Consider the following 27,763-nt stretch of genomic DNA (forward strand, 5'->3'; position numbering starts at 1 on the left):
CAGGGAAACATATTCACTTACACTAATGTGTGGGAAAATGGCAATTCCACCCGTTAGGTGTGCCACAGATCCCCAAATGGGAAGCTGACGTTAAGTTATTTGTAATAAGCAATAAACAATTTGCAGCAAAGCAAGGCAAAAATAAAATAAAATCATTGTATCATTTCTCATAACGCCTCTGACAAACATTTGAATATGTGTAATATATTTGAATGGTGATCATTTTACATTTAGTTTAAATAATCTAATTCATTATTATTTGTTGCTGAGGGAGAAATTTGCAAAAGCCAATATTACAAGGAAATACAGTATGCCATATTGTTGTATCTTATACTTATTGGGATTTTTCCAAAAAACATTTTCAATTTAGGCTGCAGTCCCACATCTTTGAGATGCATTTCTATATTTGTTGTTCAATTTGTTGCTGTTTAGAGTTGTTATTACAGTTGATTTAATTAAATGCGTCATCAGAAAGTTATTATCATCTGGGCCGAGTTCGAGAGCCGATACACTTTCCAACATAATATAATTCTGAGCCAAATAATTGAATTATGCATCAAAAACAAAACTGTTGATGAGTTTTTCTCTCCTTTTTTTCCGTGCAGATAGAGAACCTCCAGGATCAGCTGAGAGATAAAGAGAAACAGCTGGGCGGACTGAGAGACAGAGTCAAGTCTTTACAGACAGACACCTCAAACACAGACACAGCACTGGGGACACTGGAGGAGGCTCTGGCTGAGAAGGTACACACACATTGACATAATGCATTCCTGTACCCTTACTTTGCTTCACAATGTCTTACCCTAACCTGAAGTCTGAACCCTCAAACAGGCCTTTAAGGAATGTCCTCACTTGGAAGGTCTCATGCTCAAGCTGGTCCTCACGAAGATAAATGTACAAGAAAACACACACCACACACAGACACACACACATATCGCTGGTCAACCTCAGGTCAACTCCAGGCCGAGGTTATATTAATAACAAAATCACTATGAGCAAAACAGCCGACCACCCACACAATGACCAAACGACTCTGGTTGAATGGAAATGAACCAATGATCACATTGGCTGTTTCACTATTAAATCTCTCACAGCCTGCGTTCGTAAATGATTAAGAATCCAACATGCGGTCACGTTGCTTAAACCGGTGGGATTAGAACCAACAACCACACTGTCACCATCTGCGTGTAAACAGACAGGTGTCACAGCCATTTAACAGCCCCAAAACACCTGAACATGGGAACTGAACCCTCAACTGCCTGTTTGATGATCTGTTATTCTGCACCCAGGACTCGACCCGGGTTCTGGGAAACGAACCAGTGACGCTTTCACTAGCAGACCGCTTTAAAGTGTTTGATGGGAATATATTTTTGTACTGTAATGCGCGATTATGTTACCGACTCCATCTCCTTCGCACGAACACAAACACAAACACAAACACGAACACGAACACACAGACACACACACACACACACACAAATGCGCGCACACACACACACACACACACACACACACACACACAAATGCGCGTACACACACACAGGAAACAGGGCTATTAATTGTCTAGTGACTAATATCCAGGGTGTCAGCTCGATGTGTGAGTGTTGGCAGGCGGAGGTGGTCGACGACGCTAACTTCACTCAAACGACTTTCACAGGCTTTTCTTCCTCCATTTTCATTGTTTTGGTGCTGTTGGATATCTTTCCTTTCTTCCTTTCTATTTTTCCATTTTTCCATCCCCCTCTTGCTTTCTTTATGTTGCTCCTTTTTCTTTGTTACTTGCTCTGTGCTGAGTTGTGTTTCAAAGCAATGTGACATGCTTTGTTTGATGCCAGTAGTTTTGTCTTGGCAAACAGGATAGATAACCCTAATATTGAATATGCACAATCGCCTGTTTGTAAATCTATGCTTGGGGGGACCCTCATTGACGTAATGCACTCACTATCCCCTCACCCAAATGTGAACCATCAAAACTACATCCCTAAGTCTTACCTTCATCTTAATCTTAACCTAAACTTCATTTTAAATAGCTAAAAACAATTACTTGTTTGTCCCAAATAATTATTCAATATTACTATTTTGATTATCCTTTGAAGTTCTTTAAGTGAAACATTCATTGGTACCAGCCTCTCAAATATCAGTTTTTTAACCCTGTGATGGTCCATACATTAGTTTATAGAAACATAATTTGAAAAGGCTTTTTAAAAAGAAGTGAAGCGCAGCATCACTCTGAGACCTTAAATCGGTGGTATTGGTATCTGGTACACACAACTTGAATACTTTAAGCATGTAATCCTCTCCACTACACACTCGTTCGATAGCTGGAGAGTGCCGATAGTGTTTTAGTGGATCTGGTGCCAGAACGTATTACGTGTCTAAAATCACTGTTGGCTGTTGGATCCTGTCAAAGCTGCCAAATATATAAAGTTTAATGCAACTGTTATTAGTATAGAAACTTGATATTGAGTGACTTTGAATAACTGTTGGAGCGTTGACGACCTTTCTCTCGCTTCCTCTTCCCCCCCTCGACTCTTTCTGTTCTCTATTCTTCTAACTTCCATCCTCCTCCTCCTCCTCCTCCTTCTCGATGTGCAGGAGCGGATCATCGAGCGGCTGAAGGATCAGCGGGAGAGGGAGGAGAGAGAAAAGGGGGACGAGATGGAGTCCAGCAAGAAGGAGTTGAAGGAGTTGAGGGAGAAAGTCTCCCATCTGCAGGCTGACCTGGCTGACCGAGAGGTAGAAGACAGACACATGGAGACACGCTCAAGCATATCTGTGCTATAAGTCAGAAAAACACACTCTCTATGTCCCCTGCCAAGGAAACATGTTTGATCTATCGCTGTAGAACAGACTGCGGATCCTCCCAAGGTCCTCGTGCTGAAGGACAACAATGATAAAACAGTCACATTTCCTTGACAACGATATGCTTTACAACCAATGAAAACAGTGATTGGAGCTGGATGCTTCTCGCTTCGACCTTTGTGATTCATGCAAAACGCCACAGCAGAGGCGCAGAGGGGAGAGACAGGATGACAGAGCACTTTGAAGCACTGGCTGTGTTCTCGTCATCCTGCAGCGGTGGGACAGTTGCAATTAACCACTTCAGGAACATCTCAATGTATTTTTTATAATAAGTGTCGCGAAAAAAACAAACAATTGTGGACGAAAACTGGACCCGATGTCAAACCAGAACCAAGCAAAAAAAAACTAATTTAGCTAATTACAACATTGTGAATCTTTAGTCAAAACAAGAAAGGGAATACAACAATTGTTACATTTAATGCTCCACTGTTTTCAGTACCAGTGGAGAACAACGAATGCTTGTGTATAAACATATTTTCACATTTTGGGATGGAGACTATATTAGCTTTCTTATAGAGAAGATTGATACTGCTTGTCTTGTTTGTACGCTAAATATGAAGCAAGAGCCAGAAGGAGATCAAAATATAAATCTTTCCATTTAATTTGTTCAGATTAAACAAACAGGAAGTAGTGTTCCCCCCTGCATCCAGTCTTTATGCTAAGCTAAGCTGCTGGCTCCAACTTCATATTTAAGTTACTGTCAGAAATATTCCTTTAAATATCTCGTATTGTAGCGAGTGAGTGAGATTTCCATGTCCTTTTTTGGTTGGACAGCCGGTGAGAATTACAAGTATATTCAGACTGACAGTTTGAGAAGAGAGTTTGTTAAACATTAAACCTTGTAAACATTTTCATGTAGAAACCCAAAATACAAGTATGAACCTGAAAATGCTCACAATATACACCCTAAAATCAAATACACATATGTTCTAGGCCAACATGCTTTCTGCTTTTCTTGACGTTTGCTCTCCAGTAATTTGAGTGATTGTGGGGTCATAAAACCTGTTACAGTCCAATTATATAATTTGAAATATACATGGGAAAACTCAAAGAGAAAACGGGCATTCCTCTCTCCACTGCTAAACACAGATGTGGGGTTTGTCTGACAACAGCAATATACTGTATCTATATATGTACCTAAATATAATCTAAGTAAGCAGCAAGGTTTCTCTAACCAAAGCCCAGTCAAACATGATGATCTGGAGTCTGGAGTTGGTTTTGTCAGTCAAGGGTAAAATTACACGTCTGAGTGTCTCTCCTTCTGGTCCGTCGGTTTCTGTTTGACCGGCCCTACCAAAAGAGGAAAAGACCAGAAAAGAAAGGGAGAGAGAGACTTCACGGATGGAGGGATTGAGCTGGAAGAGGGAGAAAAGAGACAGGTCATGGGAAAAGGTTTTGGAGAACAGGGGGCAGAGTCAACCTCGCAACTGCAGGAAGGCCATAAAGGATCATTCAAGTTTCATACAACTTGGATTTTATATTTGTAATATTAGCCCCAGGATTGAACTCACTACGTTAATTGCTGAGATCTGGAAACTCAGCGACATTGTTAAAAAAAATAAAAAATAAAAATGGGATGAGACAGCAGCGGTTAGATGATCACCCATGTTTTAAACAAACCCCCAAGTTGGCCAAACTTATTTGAGGAACTGTACAATTATAAATCCCATGTTTTTTCCTGTAGTTGTGCTGACGCCTTATTTTGCGGTGCGATGCGTTCTTTATCAACACGTCATGTGAGCGCTCTTTCGGATCTACAATGTTATATCTGGTAGAAAAGATAAATACAAGAAAACAAGACCCAAGTTGTATTAAGTGGGCGTATCCTTTAAAAGTGGTGTAAAGACAATACAGCACTATACACAATGAAGCGAGGCAGTTCCAGAGAGCTGCTCAGTGTCTCGCACGACCAAGTTATCGTGTTGACTTCCTGTCTTATCACTCTCTGTCTCTGTTATCTTTTATTTCCTCTCAGACTTCAGTGTTGGATCTGAAGGAGAAGGCTTCCTCTCTGGCTTCCTCCACTCTGAAGAAGGACAACAGGCTGAAGAGTCTGGAGATCGGCCTGGAGCAGAAGAAAGAGGAGTGTGTCAAACTCGAGAACCAACTCAAGAAGGTCAGCTGTCCGGCTGGCGCAACACGATCATCCCAAGAATGAGCTTCATTTGAAATTAGTCTTCGAGCGTACATTCAGTTTCGACTGAAATTGTGGGAAATAAGGAATTATCAATGGAATTATAAAAGCTTGTGAATTAGATGGTGCAGTTTGCATATTCTTAGACTACACGTGGACCAAAACAGGTGCGCTACAAATGAATGTATCGGGTGAGGGTGACGGCACAGAGGGAAGCCGAACATCCACGCTCACTACAGACCTGTGATCTCATTTGAAAACGCGCAGGGGAACGATGTTTTCCACTCGTGGATACGGTTCTGTGTTCGGGTTTTTATGTGAGCGCATTTTGAGAGTAAAGAAAGGACATCGACAACAATTACCAATCGAAACCACCAATTATGTGAATCACAGTGGGGAATAAATACACACAGTTCAGACAGAAACACGACAAATGGAGGATTTTAAACTAAAGAGCCCCTCGTCTCTGTCTCCCCTTCGTTGTGTGTATGTGTGTGTGTGTGTGTGTGTGTGTGTGCACATCACATATTCTCTCCGACAAAGCAGCCCATAAAATGGTGTGTGTGTGACGGCTTGCTGACAGCCTTACAGTCATTTTCACAGAGCGGAGAAGACAGCACCACCACCACACCCTGAATGTGTGTGTGTGTGTGTGCGTGTGTGTGTGTGCGTGTGTGTGTGTGTGTGTGTGTGTGTGTGTGTGTGTGCGGGTGTGAGTGTGTGCGTGTGTGAGACAGAGAGAATGTGTATGAAGGTGTCAGTGGATCTCTGGGGTTTCTCTCATCAGAGTTTATTTCTCAGTCTCTTTCTGTTACCATGGATGGAAAAAAGAATGAAAACACGTCTCTGTGTGTGTGTGTTTGTGTGTATGTGTGTGTGTGTGTGAATTGATTGACATTGTGCATTTGACATGTGTGTGATGTTTCTTTTTTCCTTTCTTATTTGTCTTTCTCTCTCTCCCTCTCTTTCTTCCCTCCACCCAGATCTTCTTATAATACCGTCAGACACCCAAACATTTCCTCTTCACATAAAGACCTGTAAAAACTGCTGTTTGCTTCCAAAACTAATAAGGTTTATGTGTTGACCAAGACATGCGCACACACACACACACACACACACACACACACACACACACACACACACACACACACACACACATACACAAAGTAAATCGGTCCCAAGAGCAACATTTGCTTCTGGGAAACACACACAGCTGTTCTAACCTCCACACTGGTTCTAACTTGTTTTTTTTCTCCTTTTTAAAATGTAATTTTGTAGTTTTTGTTTCTCATTTTCACCATATTCTGTGTAGCAGAGCAGAGAAACCGAACGGAGAAAGCCACTGCAGCTCAGTTTAATTAGCTTTTTACGTGACTCACCTTTTCATGCTCATGCTAATCTCGACATAAATCAGCATCATGTGCCTGTTGCATGTGTGGAACCTTTCTTAAACCCAAGACACCATCAGTGAGCCATAGTTATGACATGGTAACATAATTTAATGTAAAACATGTAATTATTAATGTTTGGTATTGCTCCACTAAATTACTTTAGATTGTATAACAACTGATGAGGCCTTTTATGTTGTATGTCAGCATCTCTGTTTCAAACATGGTACACAATCTACCTGACTGGCTGGTTGTAATATCTCTAAATTAAAGAGGTCTGGTATATAAAAGTGTGTCAGGTCCCTTTAAGACCTTTTTGTTAATACAAGCCAAACCAATTACTGTTAAATAGTGTACAAAGGCAATTGTCATCCAACACATCCTCAACACACATGTTGTCGTATCTGTTTTCGCTCGGTTTATTTATAATAATTACTTTCTGTTCCAGGCTCAGGGTGCAGCGACAGATTCCCAGGCCAACACTGAACTCTCCGAACGCATCTCCTGCCTGGAGCAGGAAGTGACCCGGCACAAAGAGGATGCTGAGAAGGCCCAGTCCGAGGTGGAGCGACTTCTGGAGATCCTGAGGGAGATGGAGAATGAAAAGAACGACAAGGAGAAAAAGATCAACGAACTGGAGAGGTGAGAGATGCATTTATGCAGAGCGACGACAAAAACCAAGGAAGAAGAAAACAAAACATTACTCCATCTTTCTCTTTCCTCTTTTAACACGAATCAGTAGAAAACAATAAAGATTGTCTTGATTAATTGATCATTTAATTTGACTTTGGACTCCATTCAGTTTCAAGCTACATACTGTTGGACTCTATGGTAATCTTTCCTGCGGTACTAATCCACTAGTCCCTTTTTCTCACCCCCTTCTCTCCCTTCTTTCTTCCCCTTTTCTCCTTCCATTTTGGCTTTATTTCTTCCGTCGCCACTCATCTTTTCCTTCTTCTGTCATTGTACCTTATTCACACGTGTGTATGCATAAATATGTATACATTCATGTGATTCTGCATCTGCGTAAGTGTGTTTATGTTTGTTTGTGTGTGTGTGTGCGCACATCAAACCGCAGAAATCCTTCTGCCTCTCATCTGTGGCGTTCTCAGCAATCGCAAAACCAGGCCCCTCCCCCTGCTGCCGCTCAGCAGCCAATGGGGGGGCTGGTGTGGGACTACCTGGGCACGTGAGTGGCTGGTGGCCCTGTTGGTCAATTAGACAGATGCACGACAAAACTCACTTTGCTTGTCGGAGGATGGGATGTGAGATCACTTTGAAAGCAACTAGTCGCATGTGGAAAAGTTATGTGAGTATTCAAAAAAGAACTTGTGCCTTAATTTTTTCCCATTGGGAATTGCACCTCTAACAACCACAGGACCACAAGCTAAGATCCGAGATGATTCATGCACATTGATAGGTCAGAGGATCCTCCATTGAAATTAAAATAGATCTGATACATACTTATTAACCATTTTGTAATTTTTCTGGCAAAAATACCAAAAAGGTGTAAGGATTTCTTTTGTTGTACATAATATCAAACTAAATAGCTTTGAATTCAGATAAAACAGACACTTTGAATACATCATAATGGACTATGGATAATGAAAATGATGTTTTTCTAAACACAATTAAATAAAGAAACTATTATTTATCAGCAGATTCATCAGCAGATTTATTTTTAATGGCCAATTAATTGCGGCACATTAACAAGAAAATGCACACATTTGTGATTTCTCGTGTTTTGCAAGCCTTTTCCACATGAGACCGAGCTGCGTATGTTCACTAATAATCACAGTCAAAGAGTTGCAGCATCGCTTCGCCAAACCTCTCTAATACGGCTTATTTGGTCTGTTTGCAAAGTTAACCATAATTCCCCTAAAGAGCAGTTGTAGGCACAGTTTTGCATCAGTAGAGGTTTTTGTCGTGAAACTGTGAACTGCTACCAAAAGTTTGTAAAAGGAGAGCACAGTTGGAATCCAGCCTCCGCTGAACAGCCTGAAACTCTTTGAGCCGCTCTGCCTGTCAATGATGCAACTCTTTCATTTAGTGGCTCTGTTTTCACGCTTCACTTTTGTTTTACTTTCAGCCGAGGATGCCTGACTTGCAGAGTTTAACCCACTCTTTTTCTTTCATTAGGAGTCTGGACAGTTCACTCAGTTCTTTTTGTATTTCCTTTATGCTAATATGAATGGTTTGTCTGTGTCTAACTACTTTTCTATCTGTCTGTGTTATCTTGTTTAACCTGTCTGCCTTTGCCTCTTTATGCGTGCACTTTCTACACTAACTCTACCTCACAAAGTAGTCTTAACCTTGATCTGTCTTTCCTTCCGGTCGGCATCTGTCTGCTTGCCAGCATGTCTGCGTTTACCTGTCTCCCTGTTTTCTGTATTCTGTTGTCCTGCCTGTGTGTGTTTGTTTATGAGTTTTTCTCTACTACATAAAACAAAATTCCTCTTGAGATGAAGTTTAGTTGAACAAAACCCACCTCTAAAGCAAGTGTCTTTATCTCATGGCCAACGGTTAAATGATAATGTTAAGAAAACGATTGATAGTGTACCGTTGGGGTATATGTTATTTATTGAGAGTTAATTTAGTCTTTGAGGGTTAGACAGGTCAGACCTGTCTGTGGTTATGAAAACTTGTCCGTCGGTCTGCTTTAATGTCTCTGATGACTTGGATTTTTGAACAACCATATTCTTTCTGTCTCTTTAATCTTTTCCTCCAGTTTCTTCCTTGGAAATGATCTCTACCCCACTCCCTCTTTATATCTTTGTGTCTCGCAGTGTTTTGTAGTTTGACTTTAATACTAATGGTTGTTAATGATGGAAATTCAATGTTTCCTCACTCTGTCTCTGTCTGGACAGTATAATTACTAGACTATTAATAATTCAGCACCTACTGACTTTAAACTGGTGGATTTGAACTGTGTGTGTGTGTGTGTGTGTGTGTGTGTGTGTTATTAAATCTGCCAGTAGCCACCAAATGAATGCGGATTCAAAGCATTACTAGCTGTGTTGGGTAACATTGTAGTGTAACTTAATAACCATTTAAAATTGCAGATGGGTGAAAATGTGGGCTTTTATTTGAACGATATTTAATTCTCCCCATCGATTACAATAGAATAAATGCTTCTCTGCAACTGATACTTAATATCTGAACTTCGCTGGCTGCTCTTAGGAAACAGGAAAGGAAATCTAGGCTTAGTGCCGTATGTTTGAGAACCGTATCTAGTAATAGCAATGTTAAGATTAAGTAGATTTTTATGAGGGTATGTAACTTCCCTTTTACATTCTGGCAACCGCACTTACTCATTACTATAAAGTACGTGGTTTTGGAGGCTATATTAGAGGGTGTAAGGTAGTGTGATACTTTTACATCTTGCTTACTCGACGGTTTGCTCAGCGCCGTCCTGCTTGCTAACGGTTGCTACGCCTTTCAAGCTTTCCTTCCTCAACAACAATAATGGTGGCAGATGTATCTCTCAAAATTTAGCATTTGTTTTTTGTCCTTCTTTTCAGACGAAGGTAGACAAACGCAGGCGTCTCATTTCTAGTCGACAGCTGGCAATATTACTGGCAGAAATGACTGCTGTCACTGGAATATATCAGCTGTCAGCAGCTAGCTATTTCAGCTCATGTTAGCGCCATAAAGTGCTTGAAAACATTTTATCCGACTGACTTTCTAATGTTGCTATCGTTTAAAACTAGAATTTAAGGTCTTAAAAATGCACTTAATAGAAGAAAGATTAAAGATTCATCTGTTTTCATATGCTACCGTAGCCTGGAACAAACAAACACACTGCTGAGTACATTTCTTAGACTTTGCTCTTTTGTTATGGAAAAGGCTAAAAGAACCTCTTCCTCCTTAACTTATTTAATGCACAGTGGTCCTCTCTGGCATCTTTAATGCCTAGTTACTAAAAAAACTAAAAAGGTACAATTGAGATATTTAAATCCAACTTCCCTTTTCCCATCTGTTCACCGTTGTCCGTATTTGTAACTGTAAAAGTACGTGGAAAGCCATGCACTAGCGAGCCTGAGAAAGAAACTAGGCTGTTTTGAACCCACAAGCACTGACCTTGCAACATGAAGTGTACTAATACAGACTCTGTCCCAGGGCGACTGAACCCTGCTCTGGATTACAAGACTAAACCTTGAGCTAGCATGCACGTCAGAAGAAGGTTCATTCGCCTGTGGCCGATTCTTGTGTTGGCACAAAGGCTATCCCTGGACTAGGAGTGAGCACAGGGAAAATGTCAAATGAAAAGGTCAAATGTGGGTTAAACAAGGGTAAAAATCTCTCTCTCTCTCTCCCCCTCTAGTTAAAATCCAGCTGTAATGGTACCAGGTTATTTACTTCAGTAACTAGGATGCTAATTGGAGCAGACCGAGTGACTTCACACTGAGGGGAAATGGAGCTGAAAATCTGCCTTGATGACCAAAATAAAGGATTTGGACGGAAAAATGGAAAACAGAGAGGGGGAAAGAAAGAGGGAGAGGAAGGTAGTGGTGGAGGGAGAAAAACTCGGACACAGAATTGACGGGTGGAGAAAGAAAAGAACAAGAGAAAACATGGTGAGGGAAACAGAAAACGAAAATTGACAGAAAAGGGAAGGTGGAAAAGGAGAGGGAACAAATGAAAGAGGTTTTGAGCAATGTGGAGAATAAACTTGAGTAATCGGAAATTAGAGACGTATATTGTGTGTTATATTGTTCTGTAATGGACAATTTGTCTTTGGCATGCTGTGATTAGTGTGCGTTGCCAGGCATAAGCTCACCCTGGAGTTTAAGCTTTGCCAGTTCAACCAAACATACGAGGAGTGATTGTGTGGAATTCTTTTGGGATCAACAAATTTAGGAAGTTGAGTTTTCTTCCAATTTCATATCTTAGTGATTACATGCCATATGCCTTATGGTGGAGACCACAAATCCACAAGCTGAAGTGGCCCCTGTGGGAAGCGAACGAAGTCGTTCGCAATATCAAAACCATTGAAGCAGAAATAATTCACAGTTAGCAGCACGCGATCAGCTCAGGCTTTGATTGGCTAATTGCTCGCTTTCAATGGTTTGTGTTTACTGTATCCTGCGTGTGTGTGTGTGTGTGCCCTTACATGTCTGTAGAGGTCATGTGAGTGGAGCAGGCCTCTCATAACCCTCAATACTGTCCTGAGAAGAAGCAATGCTTGCATTTAAAGGAATATTTGACCCACAAAATGAGTAATTTGCGCATCAATTACTCACCTGGTGTTGAGTGAAGAAAACTTGACTCCTCAGCGAACGAAAAATAGAAAAATGGAGAGAAGTTGTGACGGATTAAAGGAAATGGAGCAGTGCTCAAATTGATAGATATCCTGTCTTTTGTATATTCATATTTCTTTTTTAATTCAGACCCTCCGTGGTGGACCAAAGTAAAATGAGGTGATGCGAGTAAACTCACACAATTTATAGTAAAACTATTTGTATTATGTAAAATAAAATAAAATTGGTTGTGAAGTCTGGGTTAGTTGTAGTTACCCTTAATTAAAAAGTACATTTTGAGTGTTTATGTGTGAATTAAATAGTAAGGTTTTAAAAACAAGCTTTCTCCACAAATTCAAGGTGACATGGGGTGAGTAAACACAATGGTCATTTTGTGGGTAAAGAATTCCTTTAACCTGTCTGTCTGTCTGTCTGTCTGCCTGTCTGTCTGTCTGTCTGCCTGCCTGCCTGGCTGTTTGCTTGGTCATGCCTGGCTACGTGTCTGTCCGCTGTACCTCTATGGTTAATGATGTCTCTCTGTCAGTTCCTCTGTCTCTCATCTCTCTCCTCTTTGAGGAGTGATCAAGCTGGCTAACCGAGCACTCATCTCTTGTCTTCCCTCTCACCTTTCCCTTTCCCTCTCCTTCTCTGTTTCTCTTTCCCTTTCTTTTATCTTCACAATGCAACGCCGTCTCCTGCTCTCCCCAGTCTTGCCTCAAGGTTGGTACCGCATGCCTATTTTTCTTCTTCCGTCGCTGTCGCGCTCTCCTTCATTCTCCTACTTCTTGTCCTTGCATCGAGACACTCTCTAATCTCCTTCGCTCTGTTTTTAATCATTCTCATCGCGTCTCTCTGTCTTTGAAAGAGACACCATGACTTTCACTCTGCTCCCTCTCTCTCCCGAACACATCGCTGCCTCTTTGTTGTTTCTTTTTTTTATTACCCATTATAGTCTCGTCACGATACTCGCATTAAGGTCAAATTTGAGGCCAACAAAGCAAACAAGAGAAATGTTCTAGCAATGTGTCGCCATCATTAAGTTGGACAGCTGTGAACTTTTGCTCAGAGTTCTTCTAACTTCTGTTGGGTTTCTGTCTTTGTGGCTTTTTTAGAGACATCACTCCACATTGTGTTCCTGTCTAACAGTTCCGCCGCTATTTAAAATTTTCAACCAGGGTTTCACAATCTTTTATGGACTGATCAGGTTGCCAGGCAATCAGCGAAGACTCCAGGAAGTCGCTACTGCTAGCCAAGAAATAGTCCAGCATACCGCCTGTAAAATGCATCGTTCCTTCTTCATTTTTTTTACGGATTAAACAAACAAGCTATAACATGTTAATTAGTGAGCTTTACAGGAGCTGGTAGGAACACATGTAACCCTTTTGACAGAGCCAGGCAGAGCCAAGTCTTTATGCTAAGCTAGGCTCGCTATGCTAACTGGCTGCTGGCTGTAGCTTCATATTTAATGGACATCTATATACGGTGAATATGATAAACCATTTAAGTACATGGCACCAGTCATGTCCCAAGATTGAAAAAAATCTCCCTTACTCTTCTTTTTTTGACTTTTAAGTATCCCTGTGTGCATTCGGGAGGTGACTCCGTGATGAGATTTCAGCATGCAAAACCCCTAAAAGTCTGAATTTGGTCTTTTTTAACAGACGTATCAAAGTCATATTGAAATTTCTCTGACCTACACATTGTGATTGACCACATAATGACCACTTTTCCTCTCTGTTTCCTGGATAAATCTGGTGGTCTGAGTGTCTTTTGCGCTCTGCTCTGCTGCAAAGGTCTCCTCAGTGCCAGCTGCTTCTTTGCTCTTCCTGTCTTTTTCAACTTCCAGAGCCCCTGCCGTCTTGTCAGCTTTTTCATCGCTGTTGTTCTGGTGTTTTGTGATTTAACTCTAAAGGGTGAAAAAAAACAAAAGAAAAAGTCAGCATTCCCTTGCTGTCTGGTAGACGACAGAATACTTCTTTTCCTTCTTCTGTCCTTTTTTTTTTTCTCTCTCGTCTTTTTTTGGGTTGTTTTGATCTTGAGCTAAGGAACTCCAAATGTCTGACATCAAGGTTTCTGTATCTTAAAAAGGAATTGCATTGCTTCTCTGTGTGTGTGTGTGTGTGTGTGTGTGTGTGTGTGTGTGTGTGTGTGTGTGTGTGAGCCAGCGAGCGAGCGAGAGAGAGAGAGAGAGAGATCTCTTTGAGGTCCTGTATGACTCTTAACATTGAGGTGGTTGCAGGGATTTGTCAGCTAATGGGTGACAACAAGCAGGGATACACACACACACACACACACACACTTTTCTGACTTACACACTCAAACACACGTGCAAGAAAGACTTTAGCTGACAACACTACAGCGGGGATGACTTCTGAGAGTTATCTAATTAAAATACCTGCATACACACCACATTGAGGGAAAATGAAAAACAACATTTTGCTTTTTTCAATTTAGTTCAGTATTCAGATAATATACAAATCTACAGTGGCTGCATACTGTACATTGTTACTCTCATATTCTAATGTATTATGCTTTGTAGTATTATTATATTAACCCATGTGCTTTGTTGCTTAAATGGGCGATGTATTACACACGTTTGACAAAGAAATGCGATCTTGTTTATGTTGTCGTACAATGTGGCACGTCTTATGTTTAGGATCAATAAGTTAGACCTCTTGTGAACAAAGCGGTTCTTCTAGCATAAAAAAAACTACGACTGTTAAAGACCAAAAGGTTTCCAGAACTCCAAAAAGAACATTCTAGTTAAATTGCATGCATTTCATGCGTACAGTTAGCACCATTTTGTAGGTATTTAGACATCATAATAGCAACCTCATCTCCATGATAATCTAAAGTTCAGATCAAAAGACAAATATGAGGCAAAAGAACAGAGTGTCAGTGTTTAATGCTGGAACTTTGTTGTTCTCCATGTAAAACAAAGAAACAGCCAAGATCAACGGCAGCTCTCTGTCTCATGCTTACACTATTACTATTATCTAAACACTTTAGTTGTCTGGTTAGTTCTGCGATGCAGATATATGCATGATTTATTTTCACAAGGACATATGCTATTAAAGAAGACATTTCATTCTGTCTGCTGCTGCATCACAGTGTTTTTATAGCACGTTTCCAGTAATCCACACAGGGGAAGTTTGCACACATACACATGGGTATTAGTTATTTACTTTACATTTGCTCACTCTATCTCTCTGTGTCTCTGTACATCGGTGATGTTCTACAGTCATCCTGCAAACTACAACACACGTATTCATTTCTTTATGCCTCCAAAATGCACCCCCCCCCCCACCCCTTGTACTGTACGTTTTTCTTCCACACCGGCAGAGGGCAAGATTATCATGTTTTTTTAATATATTTTCTCTTTTTTTTTTTTTTTTTACATTTTATAGTCTTTATGGGCTTAGTAAACCAAACCAATATTTCCTGTATTTTCAAGGGAAATAGTGAATTCCGAATGGTTTAAAGGAAATCCTTGATGTTAATGTTGGGTGAACTATGTGCAGTAAACATACATGAGGCCCCTGAGCATTTCTAATCAAATATTTATACAGGACTCCAAATGTAATATTAATACTACCTTAATGTGGGTCCCTGAATATCAGCAGCATGCTAATGAGGGAGACTGAAAACTTTTTACTTTGGAGACTTTGAGGTTTTCCAAAGTTTATGAGATTGTGTGTGTGTTTTTTCATTTTTACTGCCAGTTGCCAGCATAATCCACTGTTTTTCCACAGCTTTAAGTTTTAATGAAGGCTATTCTATGTTTGTACATATCTGTATATGTGTGTGTGTGCGTTTATTTATAGCATATGTTTGTGTGTGTGTGTGTGTACATAGGGTATTTTTGAGGTTTTACAAACTTTAAGAAGTTCAAAGTGCTGTCAACAAGTCTGTTAGTGTTTGTGTTAGCGTGTGTTTTTACTATGTACCACAATGTTTGCATATGTGTTTTTCTGTGCAAATGTTGGAAAGGACGTTGTTGGACGCATGTTGCTATGTTACGTGCAGTGACACGCACAACTGTGTGCGCGCTTCAAATATTTGTGTGTGGTCCGACTGAGAGACTGTAATACAAAGCAGGTTGTGTTTGGAACAGTTGACAGCACCGACTGTGTGTGTGTGTGTGTGTGTGTGTGTGCGTGTGCCTGTGTGTGTGTGTGTGTGTGTGTGTGTGTGTGTGTTTGTGTGTGTGTTCAGATGGGGTATTGTTGCACATTTGTATGTTGTGTTTACAGCATTGTGGATAAAGCAAACGTATCTTATCTTATCTTATCTTATCTTATCTTATCCCCCCTCCTTTGCAGCAGTTGTTGAAAGCGATTTCAGTTTGAGAGTGAAGGAAGTATTTTACATATTTAAACAGCTTCAAATGGCACTTTTCCACCACGAAGCCAAGCCATCAAGTTCACTGAGCAACTTCTGCTGCTTAATGCAGCAAAAGTAATGAAAGTGTTTATTTAATTAAACATGTATAGAGCCACAACTGCAACTTTCAAAACACTATTCCTATCATATGGTCTGTTGAGTATGATAGAGAGGAAAGAGAAAGGACTGGGATGACATGTGATGTATGTCATACAGTAGAATACAAACCCGTCATAACTTCACAGTTACATAATAATATAGACATATTGTCCTTTCTCCTACCTTTTCCAGAACCCTACTAGATCCTGTGGTTCATATTTTAAAAGCCAACCCACAGGCTTTGCTTTAAAATATGGTCAACATCCCAAAGTCTTTTTAAAGATATTAATGTATGAGAAGATAGATCAGGATGGGGAAATATGCATAATACATGTAGAATATATCTATTTGATATAATTATGCACCAATAAACATGGCTTTGGTATAAGGCCTTTGAACAAAACACACACACACACACATACACACACACACACACACACACACACACACACACACAGGATAGATATATAATTCTAATGTAGTACTTTTCTTTTTCTAAATTCAATCCAACTTACAGAAAAAAATCAGTTAAAGTTCAAAAGATTTACTATAAGTAAGTTGTTATCTCTTAGTATTATGCATATCATATATCATATAATGTGGGATGTGCATAATTTGATATATTACCTGTCATCTTTTGCTTTACTTGACTAAAAATATACTTCACTTCAGCATCACAGCTGATGCTGATTAATGTCATGTTACAATAGATTCACATGCATGTGGTAAACCATTATTAAGAAAATAATAACACCCAATCGGGCAAAATAGTTGCAGGACCTTTCGTTCAATGGTTTATTTAATTTTTTTAGAAGGAGAAGAAGAGGAGGCAGAGGGAAAGTGAAGCACAAGAGATGGAAGTGACAAAAGAGGGAGTGGAAGGAGTCAGGCAGAGGAAAGGAGAGAGGAAATGGTCCATGGTCTGGTGAAAATATTTCATCCAGAGGAAAGAGTAATGTTGCATTTGGAGAGCGAGTGAGTGGAGAAAACTGAGAGGGAAAGGGAGCAGTGAGGTGAAGTACATTCGTCCTCGTACATTGGTCCGATGCAAATAAACGATTGCTTTTCATGCAAATGAACATAATGCAACACGCAAAAGAAGAGAACAAAAAAGGGGCAAATACATGGAGGGAAAGATCACCGCGAGCACAGGAGGCGGAGCCACTCGCTGTGGTCTGATGCAAACGCGTGACAGTTACCCGTGCAACAGATCGGCATGCTGATGGTTGATACGGCGAGCAGGTGGGGTTAAGCGAGTGTTAGGCATTAGCAAAAAGAGGAACGAGAGGGAGCGTAAGTGGGAACTGAGTGTTGAGTCAATAGGAAACATTGCAAACGAAAAGTCTATTCCACGTGCACATCTACTCACATACATGCAGTAAATGTGGCATGAAGGGGGGAAACCTCAGAGAGCTAACCAGATGGCTCAAGCTTCCTGGAAATCCTCCAATAGGAACATTCCTGCCTGTTTATGACCTGTTACACGCACATGCAGCGCACAAAATTGCTACCAAATATTAAAATTCATCCCACTTGCAGGCTGAAAACTGGAATCAGAACAGATCAAAAGGAAGACAACAACACCATAATGAGTCTGACTGCATGCTTACTTCATCTGGTTCCCTGTTTCACATTTGAACCACATTTGGGTGTGACAATGACGCAATATGATCCACATGTAGGCCTTTAAAATGCATGCAGAAACAATAGTTTAAAAGCAACACATTTGCACAGGCAGCTGAGCACATTGATTATTATTCCGTGCGCTGTGAACGCCCAGGTGCTGCGGAGCAGTTTTGGCCCCAGTTTTCTTCCAGGTTCCCAGGTTTCTCTGCATGGTTTTGAATTGGGCCCCCTGGACCTTTTAGCAAACCCATACGAGATTTTATGTTACCATCCTGTGCCAATATCATTTTTCAACTTTTCTGGCATTGATACTGATGTAAAAGCCGTTTGATGGATTACTCCCATTACTTTAGGTTAGTTTAGCAGATAGTTTATGGCTTAGATGGACAGGAAATATGAAAGAGAGGTGGGTGTTATAACATATTTGGACGCTAGAATATGCACATCACTCTCGATGTAAACAAATAAACATTATATTCTTATGGCTTCAGACAGAAGATTGCACTCAAAGGAGTAAAGCGGGGGAAATAAAACAAATGAAACCGCATACTGTGACATCGTAGGAGTGCACATGCATGGATTTAAACTCCAAACTTTGTAGTATACAGGCAAAGGTCAGAGGTCATGTCGACGATTGGAACCTGTTTACACCTTAGGAAACAAAATGTGCAGAGTGTGGCTCGTAAAAAATGATTTCCCACGAGTGCACATGCTCTGCTGCTGGTGTGACAGAGCTTGCCGGGGATTCCCATCACTGGAGGTTGGCTCTTTTACTGGCAGCTGCAGCAATGGAAGTGAAGAAAATGGATTTGTCTACGAGCCTGTCAAAAGCTACCCGAACAGGATTGCACTCACATGCATAAACATTTGCGCGGATCACACAAAAGACTCACAGACTTTTAAACAGTGCGAAAATAATGTATTTTATAGAGTTTAGTCAGTTTCTAATGTGAGTCAGCACAAGTGTCTTTGGTATGTGTGCATGCTTACGCATTTATCCTTTGTGTTGGACTTATCTTTCACTGTGTCATAATTCAGAAGACGTTGTTAAAACCTTGCTGGCATTCACTTGTGTTAGTCCTCATCTGTGTGTGTGTGTGTGTGTGTGTGTATGAAAGGTCCTGATCAAGTCAAGCTGCCGTGATAGCTGTTAGGTCTGTGACAGAGCCACAATGGCTTCCAGACAGCTTGAACAGGGATTAAACCTTTTCTCCATCTCCCAACCCTGCTGCTCCCATGAGGAATCTCCTTCAGTCCCCAGATGATGATTTAGACTCTGTCTCCCGACACCCTGTAATCACTCTGTGAAAATACTTCCCACTGTGGAAAAATCTTAAATGTCATCTAGTCGTCAATTCATCGCTTTTTATTGAATTCCTTTACTGATCTCCGCATTATATTGGCCCGAAGGGGGTTTCATTATGACATTGTATTGCGCAGAATAGCTCATCAGAGTGTCTTGCCGTTTCATCATAATGGCAGTAACAGACAGCGCGGCTTGAATTCAACTTTACATGTGAAATATCAGCTGCACTCGTGAATGCAGGTCAGTTTGGTGGTTGCTGGCGTGTTTATTTATGAGGGGCAGGGATTTCCGATTGTTGCCGATATCAGAGATGGTGTTTATTGATGTTAAAGCTGTTACTTCTCATGGCTTCTCCAGTTGTGTTTTTTGTTTTGTTTGATGTAATAGCACCGTGACAATTCTTTAACGTGATATCAGATTAGGAAGCCTGGCGAAATGAATACAGGCTAATTTGTACATTTTCTTTGAAAGCGCTTGTTTTTAGATTGCAGTTTTTTTCACGTTAAGACGACATGATTTAGAAATACTCTTCGAGGTGTAGAATTCGTAATGCTGGCGATTCAAAATCTTTGGAGCTCATTTATCCTCTTTTCTAAGTAAACCAATACCAAGACTCATGGTGAAAATAAACAACCTTTAAGCCATACAACTATTAGCAATGTGTTTAATAGACATACAGAAATATAATCTGTAGCAAATATTCCCTTTCAAAACCACTGTCTAAAGGGGATGCATTGACTTTGACGTTGTATTTTGTGGGTGCAGGCAGATGAAGGACCAGTCGAAGAAGGTGGCCAACCTGAAACACAAGGAGCAGGTGGAGAAGAGCAGGAACGCCCAGCTGATGGAGGACGCCAGGAAGAGAGAGGACAATCTGAACGAAAGCTCCATGCAGATACAGGTGAGGAGGAAGATGAGGAGGAAGATGAGGAGTGATGGGGAGAGGGTGAAAAAGTGAGACAGAAAAAGTTTTCCCCCTTCTCTCCGTCCTACCTTGAATATGTTCTGCTATCACAACAATGCTTCATCACAAGGTGACAATTGTGACAGCGAGCAGCCTGAGGCAATGTCAAACACACGCTCTCTCTCTCACACGCACACACACACACACACACTCACACGCGATGCAGCTCTCGCTCAGGGAGAGCGTGGAGGGGGAAACTGAAGAGGATGATTGACAGGGAGAGCAGATGGAAGATGGTGGGGAGAGGAAAAGAGGAAACAAAAAAAATGGTCGGAGAAGGGAAGGGGAGGTGAGGGAGAGACGTGATTAGAGGGGGACGCACACACTAAACTATGGAGTGAATGCTTGGGTTTGTAATGCCTCCTGTGGTGAGAGAGCACCTCTTAATTGTCTGCTGAGGTCTCAAGTGACCACAAGATGAGCGGCCATGTGTGAGGTGATGATTGTGACTCGTGACTCAGTTGTCCTCGTATTTCTTCACCGGCTTTTATTTCACCTTTTCCCTTCAACTCCTTTCCTTTTTTCTATTTTTCCCTCGTCTTACCTCCTCCCTCTCCTCCTTCCAGTAATCGTTAACCTCAGTGGCTTCTCTGATTAGAGGCAGATGAAGACACTCTTTCTGCGTGTGGGTGTCTTTTTGTGCGAAGAAGCGCCCTCAAGCTCTGACGGATCTTTGGTTTAAGGAGTTTGGAAGTTGTCATTTTTGTGTATGCATGTGGTTCAGAGATGATCTGATAGCTATGAGTCAGTCAGACTTAAGAGGCCGCAGCGGTTTCAACCATAACTAGTGTGTGTGTGTGTGTGTGTGTGTGTGGTTTTGTGTCAATTGTAAGCCATTCTGTGTTGTTTGACCAGCACTGAAGACCGTAAATGGAATGTGAGCGTAATTCAGACTGTAAATTGAATTCAAGACAAGAAGACTTAATCTAATTAGGATCCATCTCAGTGTGCACAGTTAGACACCAAGTAATGTCGGATCTGGAGCAGGATTCAGATGTCCTGGAGGTTTGTTCTCTCTGCTGCTCCGTCTCCATCAGGTATTCATTCAATTCTAATTTAAGTAGGAAGCCTGACAAGAGGGAAAAAAAGCTCTTTATGGGGAATTGGTGGGAAGTTCATGTCGTCATTTTACTTAGAAACAGCATTGTGTGTGATTGAGAATTCCTGAGAGTCCTCCGAGGCAGATGGAGATCAGACTCAGTCTAATTTTTTGCAGCTTACCCCAGTTCGCTGAGGGCAATAAACTGGAATGAGGAGCGTCCAAGGTTTTAACCTTTTGGACAGGTTAAGCAGGATTTGACAGGGAAAGCTGCTGTTACGGAAAACTGATCTGTCAGATATGAAGGATGTCAGATCAAAGGTTTACTGTCTGTGAGCAAGTGAATTGGTTTTCTGGCCAGTCTGGTCTTAAATTAAAAGCTTCACTAAAAAGGTATGATTCGACCCCATGCCATGAGATATTCTTTATTAAAAGCATCGAGGGCTACAGTTTATTCTCTCCTGACATTGCATACTTTATCTCTAGGACTCCCTCCGTCAGAAGGAGGAACGCATTGAGGAGCTGGAGGAGGCGCTGAGGGAAAGCGTTCAGATCACCGCGGAGAGGGAGGTGGTGCTCGCCCAGGAGGAGCAGGCGCTCACGCACTCCGAGAAACAGGTACCGGCTCTCACACACGTGTGTCGCTGCATGTCTAAGGAGAGTCCTTACCCCCAACCAGTAAATGTGTGACCCCGCCCTTCCCTCTAACTCAACCCCTTTACTAACGTGTTTGGTTCACGTAGTACACACTTACTCACTTTTCTGTCTTTCTGGGACATTTGACGATGCATAACATTTTTAAAAAACACACACACACAGACAGACAAACATCTTTGAGCAACATAGAAACTTTTTCTGACATAGCTAAACATTGCTATGCCAATAGTGGCTAATGGCAGCAGCAACGCATTTGCCCTGTGCCAACTGAGCTCATTCAGGTGTGTGTGTGTGTGTGTGTGTGTGTTTGCCCAGTCACTCCTCATTTTGGGGAGAGGTAAATACATCTCTATTTAAAGCTTGTATTTTGTCTGCTTCAGCCAGAGCTCACAAACAGCTATTTCTTAAATGGAGCGCAAAATCCCGACCACTCCAATTTGTAATCTGTTTTATCTATATCGAGACAGTAGGAAAGCTCCTAGTGGTGTTAAGGGAGGCTCAGAAGGGAAAGGTTTAATGGACTCAACCTCAGACCTGTGTGTGTGTGTGTGTGTGTGTGTGTGTGTGTGTGTGTGTGTGTGTGTGTGTGTGTGTGCGTGCGTGCGTGTGTGTGTGTGTGTGTGTGTGTTGCTCCCCTGGGTACCAGTGACTTAACAAGGCCATAGAGATGGGAAATGTTCCTCCTGGATGGGTTTTGACAAGTGGGGGAAAAAAAGGCGTCGGCCATAAGGATGAAAACTGCCCTGAGAAAACATGGCCCGCTGTAGCTGTTGGCAAAATGGCAGGACTCCATTGTTATTACTGCCTCCAAATGTTGGCCGTCCTCTCTGGCCTTTACTTACCAGGCTACTTCTGTACAGACACATAAAGACAGGCATGCAAACACACGTTTTACTGCTCACACCCTCAGCCATGGCTAATGTTCGTGGGTGCCACAGCAGAATGAGTTCCAGACAGACAGATGTTAGGAAGACCGACCTCGAGCAAAGAGAAGAAGATGCAAGAACATGATGGACAGAGGCATATAGTTAATTATGATCTCTTAACAAAGATGTAACGAGGCTTACAAAACATGTGCAAACCTGCACCGCTCAAACTCACAGAACTTTATTTCAAATTCCAGTCAGTATTTTCTAAAAGTGCCACAGGAAATCATGTTTAAGATGATGCAAACGACAGCTTGGATTTCACTTTTAGAGGTAATGATGCAACCAAAAAGAAATAGCATTTTGGAGGTGGATTTTTGACCCTGGGAATGTTATGCAGCTGTAATGATGGGTTTGAACAAGCAGATACAGAATATGTGTATATAGTATCATTAGGCAGGTCATCCAGAGACTCTCTTCTGGATCATCAAATTAAACAAAGAAATATGTGTTTGTACAGTTTATCAATGAGGAAAAATTCACCTTAGACAACGACTGGGGGAAGAATAGGAATATTGAAACAAACTTGCTGTCGTGTTTAGTTCAGTTTAGTTTGCTGTTGAGTTTTGTGGACGCAACCATCCAACCTGTCACTTTGCTGACACAGTAGCTCTGTAATAACTTCAAACTGGCTTCCTTCTTTGCTACTGATGAACAAAGCCATCAGAGGGCTTATTACTTGTTACTTTTACATAAACATGTCTTTTTGTGTCATTTGCTGAAATTACTTAGTCTCATATCGCCGGTTTACTGCACAGTGACCTGCCTGGGGGCCCAGGAACCATTCCAGGAACTCAGGAACCATCACCTGCATTTACACTGGAGGAGCCATTAAGTCCCAGCCCAACAATAACAGTGAACAATGGACTCTCTGGGAAGACTTTGCAGAGCTGATCGTCACTGATCACCCAAACGCTGCTACAACTTGTCTGCAGCTGAGTTCACACAGTGAACAAGCACCCGTTGCCGCTGGTGTCAAAGTAATGCGCTTTGGCTTCGAGATTTACTCTTGACTGCGCTATTTGTTACATTGTTGTTATGTAGCCCATTAAAGCAGAAATAGACAAGCGTGGAACACTCAGACCTCTGCAGGTCTCCTTTGCATCATTTCATTAGACAGCCCAGTAACTACAAAGAACAACATGATGAGTCTGTGTTGTTGTATCCACATCGAAAATTCTGCTGCCATCATTTTTTAATCCATTATCAGACTAATTCGCCTAATCCTCATGGTTCTTCAGACACAGTGCGGTAAACAGTGATGTGCCAAAGGGACTTTTTGTTCCTGAGTTTAGTTCCTGTGGTTCTATAGTTCCTAGAGCAGTTTGTTCAAAAAAGCTGATCCAGTAAGAAACTATGGGTAAACAAAGACGAAGAGACGATCAAACAGACCCAAGGCGTTGTGCTTTCACAATAGCAACAATTGGAACAAGGAAAAGAAAGATGGAAAAAATCACATCCAATATGTTTTTCCTCCTCAAGTCGACTGTGGCTTGATTTGCTTACAGTAATTGTGCCAAGGCTTAATTTGGCATTAAATTTGGTATTTATATTGAAATACTTCAAAAGGATACCGTGGCAGCTTTAATTATACAGAAAACAGAGACGGTGAGTGTCCTCGTGTTAAAATGCTTTAGTGGAGGAGGAAGGAGGAGAAGCGCCAGCGGGTGGTGGACGACTGTAGATGGCAGCCAAACACTCGGTGCAGTCCTCACCCAACATCAACAACACTAACTCAGCCTTTCAGCGCATGCACATGTGTGCACGTGGTACTAACAGGCAGGATAGTAATACACAAGACGGCGCTCCACATACATACACATAAAAAACCCTGAGCACACGCGCGCGCACAAACATGGCGGAAAGAAGTGCTAACTGCTATTTAAACAGCAGCACCGGCGCAGCACAACATCGCATTCAGCAGCAGCCAGATAGACGCGACTTTGGTTTTTCTAACTGGAAACGCGTCTCGATATACAGTAAATTGTAAATAAATATTTTTGCGTTCCCGTTTTAAGACTGCGTCACTGCAATTACTCTTTCACATAATGATTTATAAAATGATGACAGAGGGAGGGACCATTTCCTCCCTTAATGAGGAAGGCCTGTTCAAAGGCACAGACATTGCTTATTATAGCGTTGGCTCACACACACACACACACACACACACACACACACACACACACAGGTTGTCGATACACGGCTGCATATTAAAGGTGTGTGTGTGTGTGCGCGTGTGAGAGTGTGTGTGTGTGTGTGTGTGTGTGTGTGTGTGTGAGGGACTGTCCGATGGACAGGGTTTGCCCGGCAAAATCGGTTGACCACGACCACATGAAAATATACAAAACCTATTCTGCTAGACATGAGTCACTACCGTGTTACCGTGTGTGTGATTGCTGCAGAAAGGTGTGCGTGTGAGTGTGTCTGTGTGTGTGTGTGTGTGTGTGTGTGTGTATGTGTGTGTGTGTGATCGCTGCAGAAAGGTGTGCGTGCAAGTGTGCGTGTGTGTGTGTGTGTGATCGCTGCAGAAAGGTGTGCATGCGAGTGTGTCTGTGTGTGTGTGTGCGACAGAGAAATGAGTCAACAGTGTGACACACTCCATCTGTCTCTTCAGAGACCAAACTAAAGACAGACGTCCTCTTCTCCAGCTTTCCACATTTCATTAACCCGACCATTTTAATTCTTGAACTCAATGACCTTCGTCTTTTAAAATAAAGATGAAATCACAATCACACACAAACACATTCAGAAGACTGAGTTGCTGTCCTCCTCCCCTCCAGCTCCTTGTCTTCCAGCCGGGCCTTGTCACTCCTCACCCCTCCCTGTATCCCTCCATCCCTTAAACCTTCAATCCCTACATGTCCCTGATGTCGGCCAAAGGCCGTTCTCTCCTCCTTACCCTCTTCTTCCTTTCTCTTGTCCTTGTCTCCTCTCCTCTCCTCTCCTCATGTCTTGTCTTGTCTAAATTGCATTTTTAACACTACCCGTGTTTCTGACTGTTCAGTATTTTTGCGCTCTGTCGGCACTCTTTTATCTGCTTATCTCTCTCTTTCATCAGCTTAACATTGGTTCGACTTTGCTTTCTTTATCTCTTCTGGTCACTTGAGCCCTTTTACAACTTTTCTCTTTGTCCTCTTCTCTGCTTTTCCTCCCTGCGTGTTTGTTTTAATCATATATCCTTATCCCCTTTGTTTCTGCCCTATTTGCCTCTTCATGTTGTCCTCTATTACATGTGTTACCTACATTCATACTCTTTCTCTCTCCTTTACTCGGCCTGTATCCTTTCTTTATGTCCAACTTTGCTCTTTCTTCCTTTCGGCGCTCATTCTCTTTCCCCCCCTCTCTTATACTTCTATCTCATACTCTCTCCCCCATTTTGTATCCCTTTTTTCTCCTCCCTCACTTTCACCATCCACTTCCCCTTCACTGTTTCTTCTCTCTCTCTCTTTGCTCTTTTTTGTATGCAGCTCTCTCACATTCCAATGCATGAGTTCACCACAGCCGGCTTTAGGTGGTCAAAGGTAACAAAACAATCCTCACTCACCAGTGCTTCACTGTACAAGTTCACCATTCATTCATGCCGTTACTATTCACCGTTTTGTCATTCTGCACATTTTTCACATTTTCATTTTACTAGGCAGCATGGGACACAAATCATCGTTTACTGCCGCTGTTACTTTGCGCGTGTTGGCCAGTCGACTGGTACAACTATTGTGGAAAGTGCACAAAAGGTTTCTTCACTGATTTGTTTGCTTATTCATTCATTCATTAGTTAGTTATGTACCCAGTAAACAGAAGAGTTTTCTACGGGGAAAAAATTACATATTATTCGTCTCCGTTCCTTTCTTCATTTTCATTTTCCATCTCTTGTCAGCCTTGTGTTCTTTTTCTGAACAGAGTGAAAAAAACATTTGGAAATGTATAACAATATGAGTTGAGATAGCAGCAGAGAAAGGCAGTAAGCTCCACCCTACTGTAGCCCCTTGAAAGGCCCAGGGAGACAGAAGAGAGCGGATAATCACTATAGTGGTGACGTAAAGCCAGCGTCTTAAGTCCTGAGTCTTTTGTTCAACTCACATATTTGAGGAGGAAATATATTTATTTTTGTGATGCTCCTTCTCTTTCAGTCTGAATATTCTTCTGTCTGCCGCTCAAGCTCTCCTTTCTTTCTACTTCAACACTTCAGAGAAACAGGGAGTTTATAACGGGACAAGAGAGAAAGAAAAGAGAAAGTGTGTGTGTGTGTGTGTGTGTGTGTGTGTCTGTGCGTGCTCTATTGGTGGCAGGCCAGGTCGTCTCCATGCTGTGAGACATACGGTGACCTCGTCACTTCGACCTCACAGACATTAAACTGACAATCTGATATACACCCAGAGAGAGACATCGATACAATCTATAAGAGAAGAGGATGAGAAACAACATACAGAAAGAAAAGAGACACAGAGAAGAAGAAAAGGACACGTTTCATGTTCCAATCGAGCATCTCATGTAATAACAGAGAAATTATTAAATCATTTCCAAAGCACAGTAGCTGTCAGATGCACACGCACAGACAGACAGAGAGAGGAAGAGAGGACGCATAAACATTAATGATATCTGTTGAAAGCAATAGCGAATGAGAAAGTTGAAGGAGAATATGGAACAAAAACAATATCAGATTGAGAGAGAAGTTGGAAAAAGTAAAAGGCATGTTTAAAATGTCTTACATTGTGTTTGTGTGTGTGTGTGTGTCAGGTGGAGGAACTGCTGGTTGCCATGGAGAGGGTGAAACAGGAACTGGACGTGATGAAATCCAAGCTGTCATCAACTCAACTCTCACTGGCCGAGAAGGAAGGTCACCTCACTGCCCTCCGGGCCGAGAGGCGGAAGCACCTGGAGGAGGTCCTGGAGATGAAGTAAGACACACACATTTTATTACTTCTATTCATGTTAACACGTTTAACAGCTGAACGTCACCAACGCCATTTGTCATGTTTCCAAAGACACAAACGCGCCACTTTTTTCAGAGGAGTGTTTGATTTAAAAACACTTATGTGATGTGAACATAAAACGACTCTGTACTTGCAGCATTTTCTTGAACAAATTGCCAACATCAGCACGCTAATGTGCTCGCTATGAGGGTGTGAACATGCTGTTGTT

General features: G+C 41.7%; 1 protein-coding gene across 1 annotated transcript in view; it reads left to right on the forward strand.

The window, feature by feature from the left end:
* Nucleotides 1-27,763, forward strand: part of LOC117726370 (ELKS/Rab6-interacting/CAST family member 1-like) — a 157,376-nt gene that overhangs the window by 32,286 nt on the left and 97,327 nt on the right. Inside the window, exons 12-18 of the mRNA XM_034526610.1 lie at nt 606-743; nt 2,596-2,736; nt 4,838-4,978; nt 6,833-7,026; nt 19,804-19,939; nt 21,528-21,659; nt 27,359-27,519. Coding sequence (XP_034382501.1) covers nt 606-743; nt 2,596-2,736; nt 4,838-4,978; nt 6,833-7,026; nt 19,804-19,939; nt 21,528-21,659; nt 27,359-27,519 — 1,043 coding nt within the window. The remainder of the gene's footprint in view (nt 1-605; nt 744-2,595; nt 2,737-4,837; nt 4,979-6,832; nt 7,027-19,803; nt 19,940-21,527; nt 21,660-27,358; nt 27,520-27,763) is intronic.

The sequence above is a fragment of the Cyclopterus lumpus genome, chromosome 23 (genome assembly GCF_009769545.1).
Source record: "Cyclopterus lumpus isolate fCycLum1 chromosome 23, fCycLum1.pri, whole genome shotgun sequence".
Lineage (NCBI taxonomy): Eukaryota > Metazoa > Chordata > Actinopteri > Perciformes > Cyclopteridae > Cyclopterus > Cyclopterus lumpus.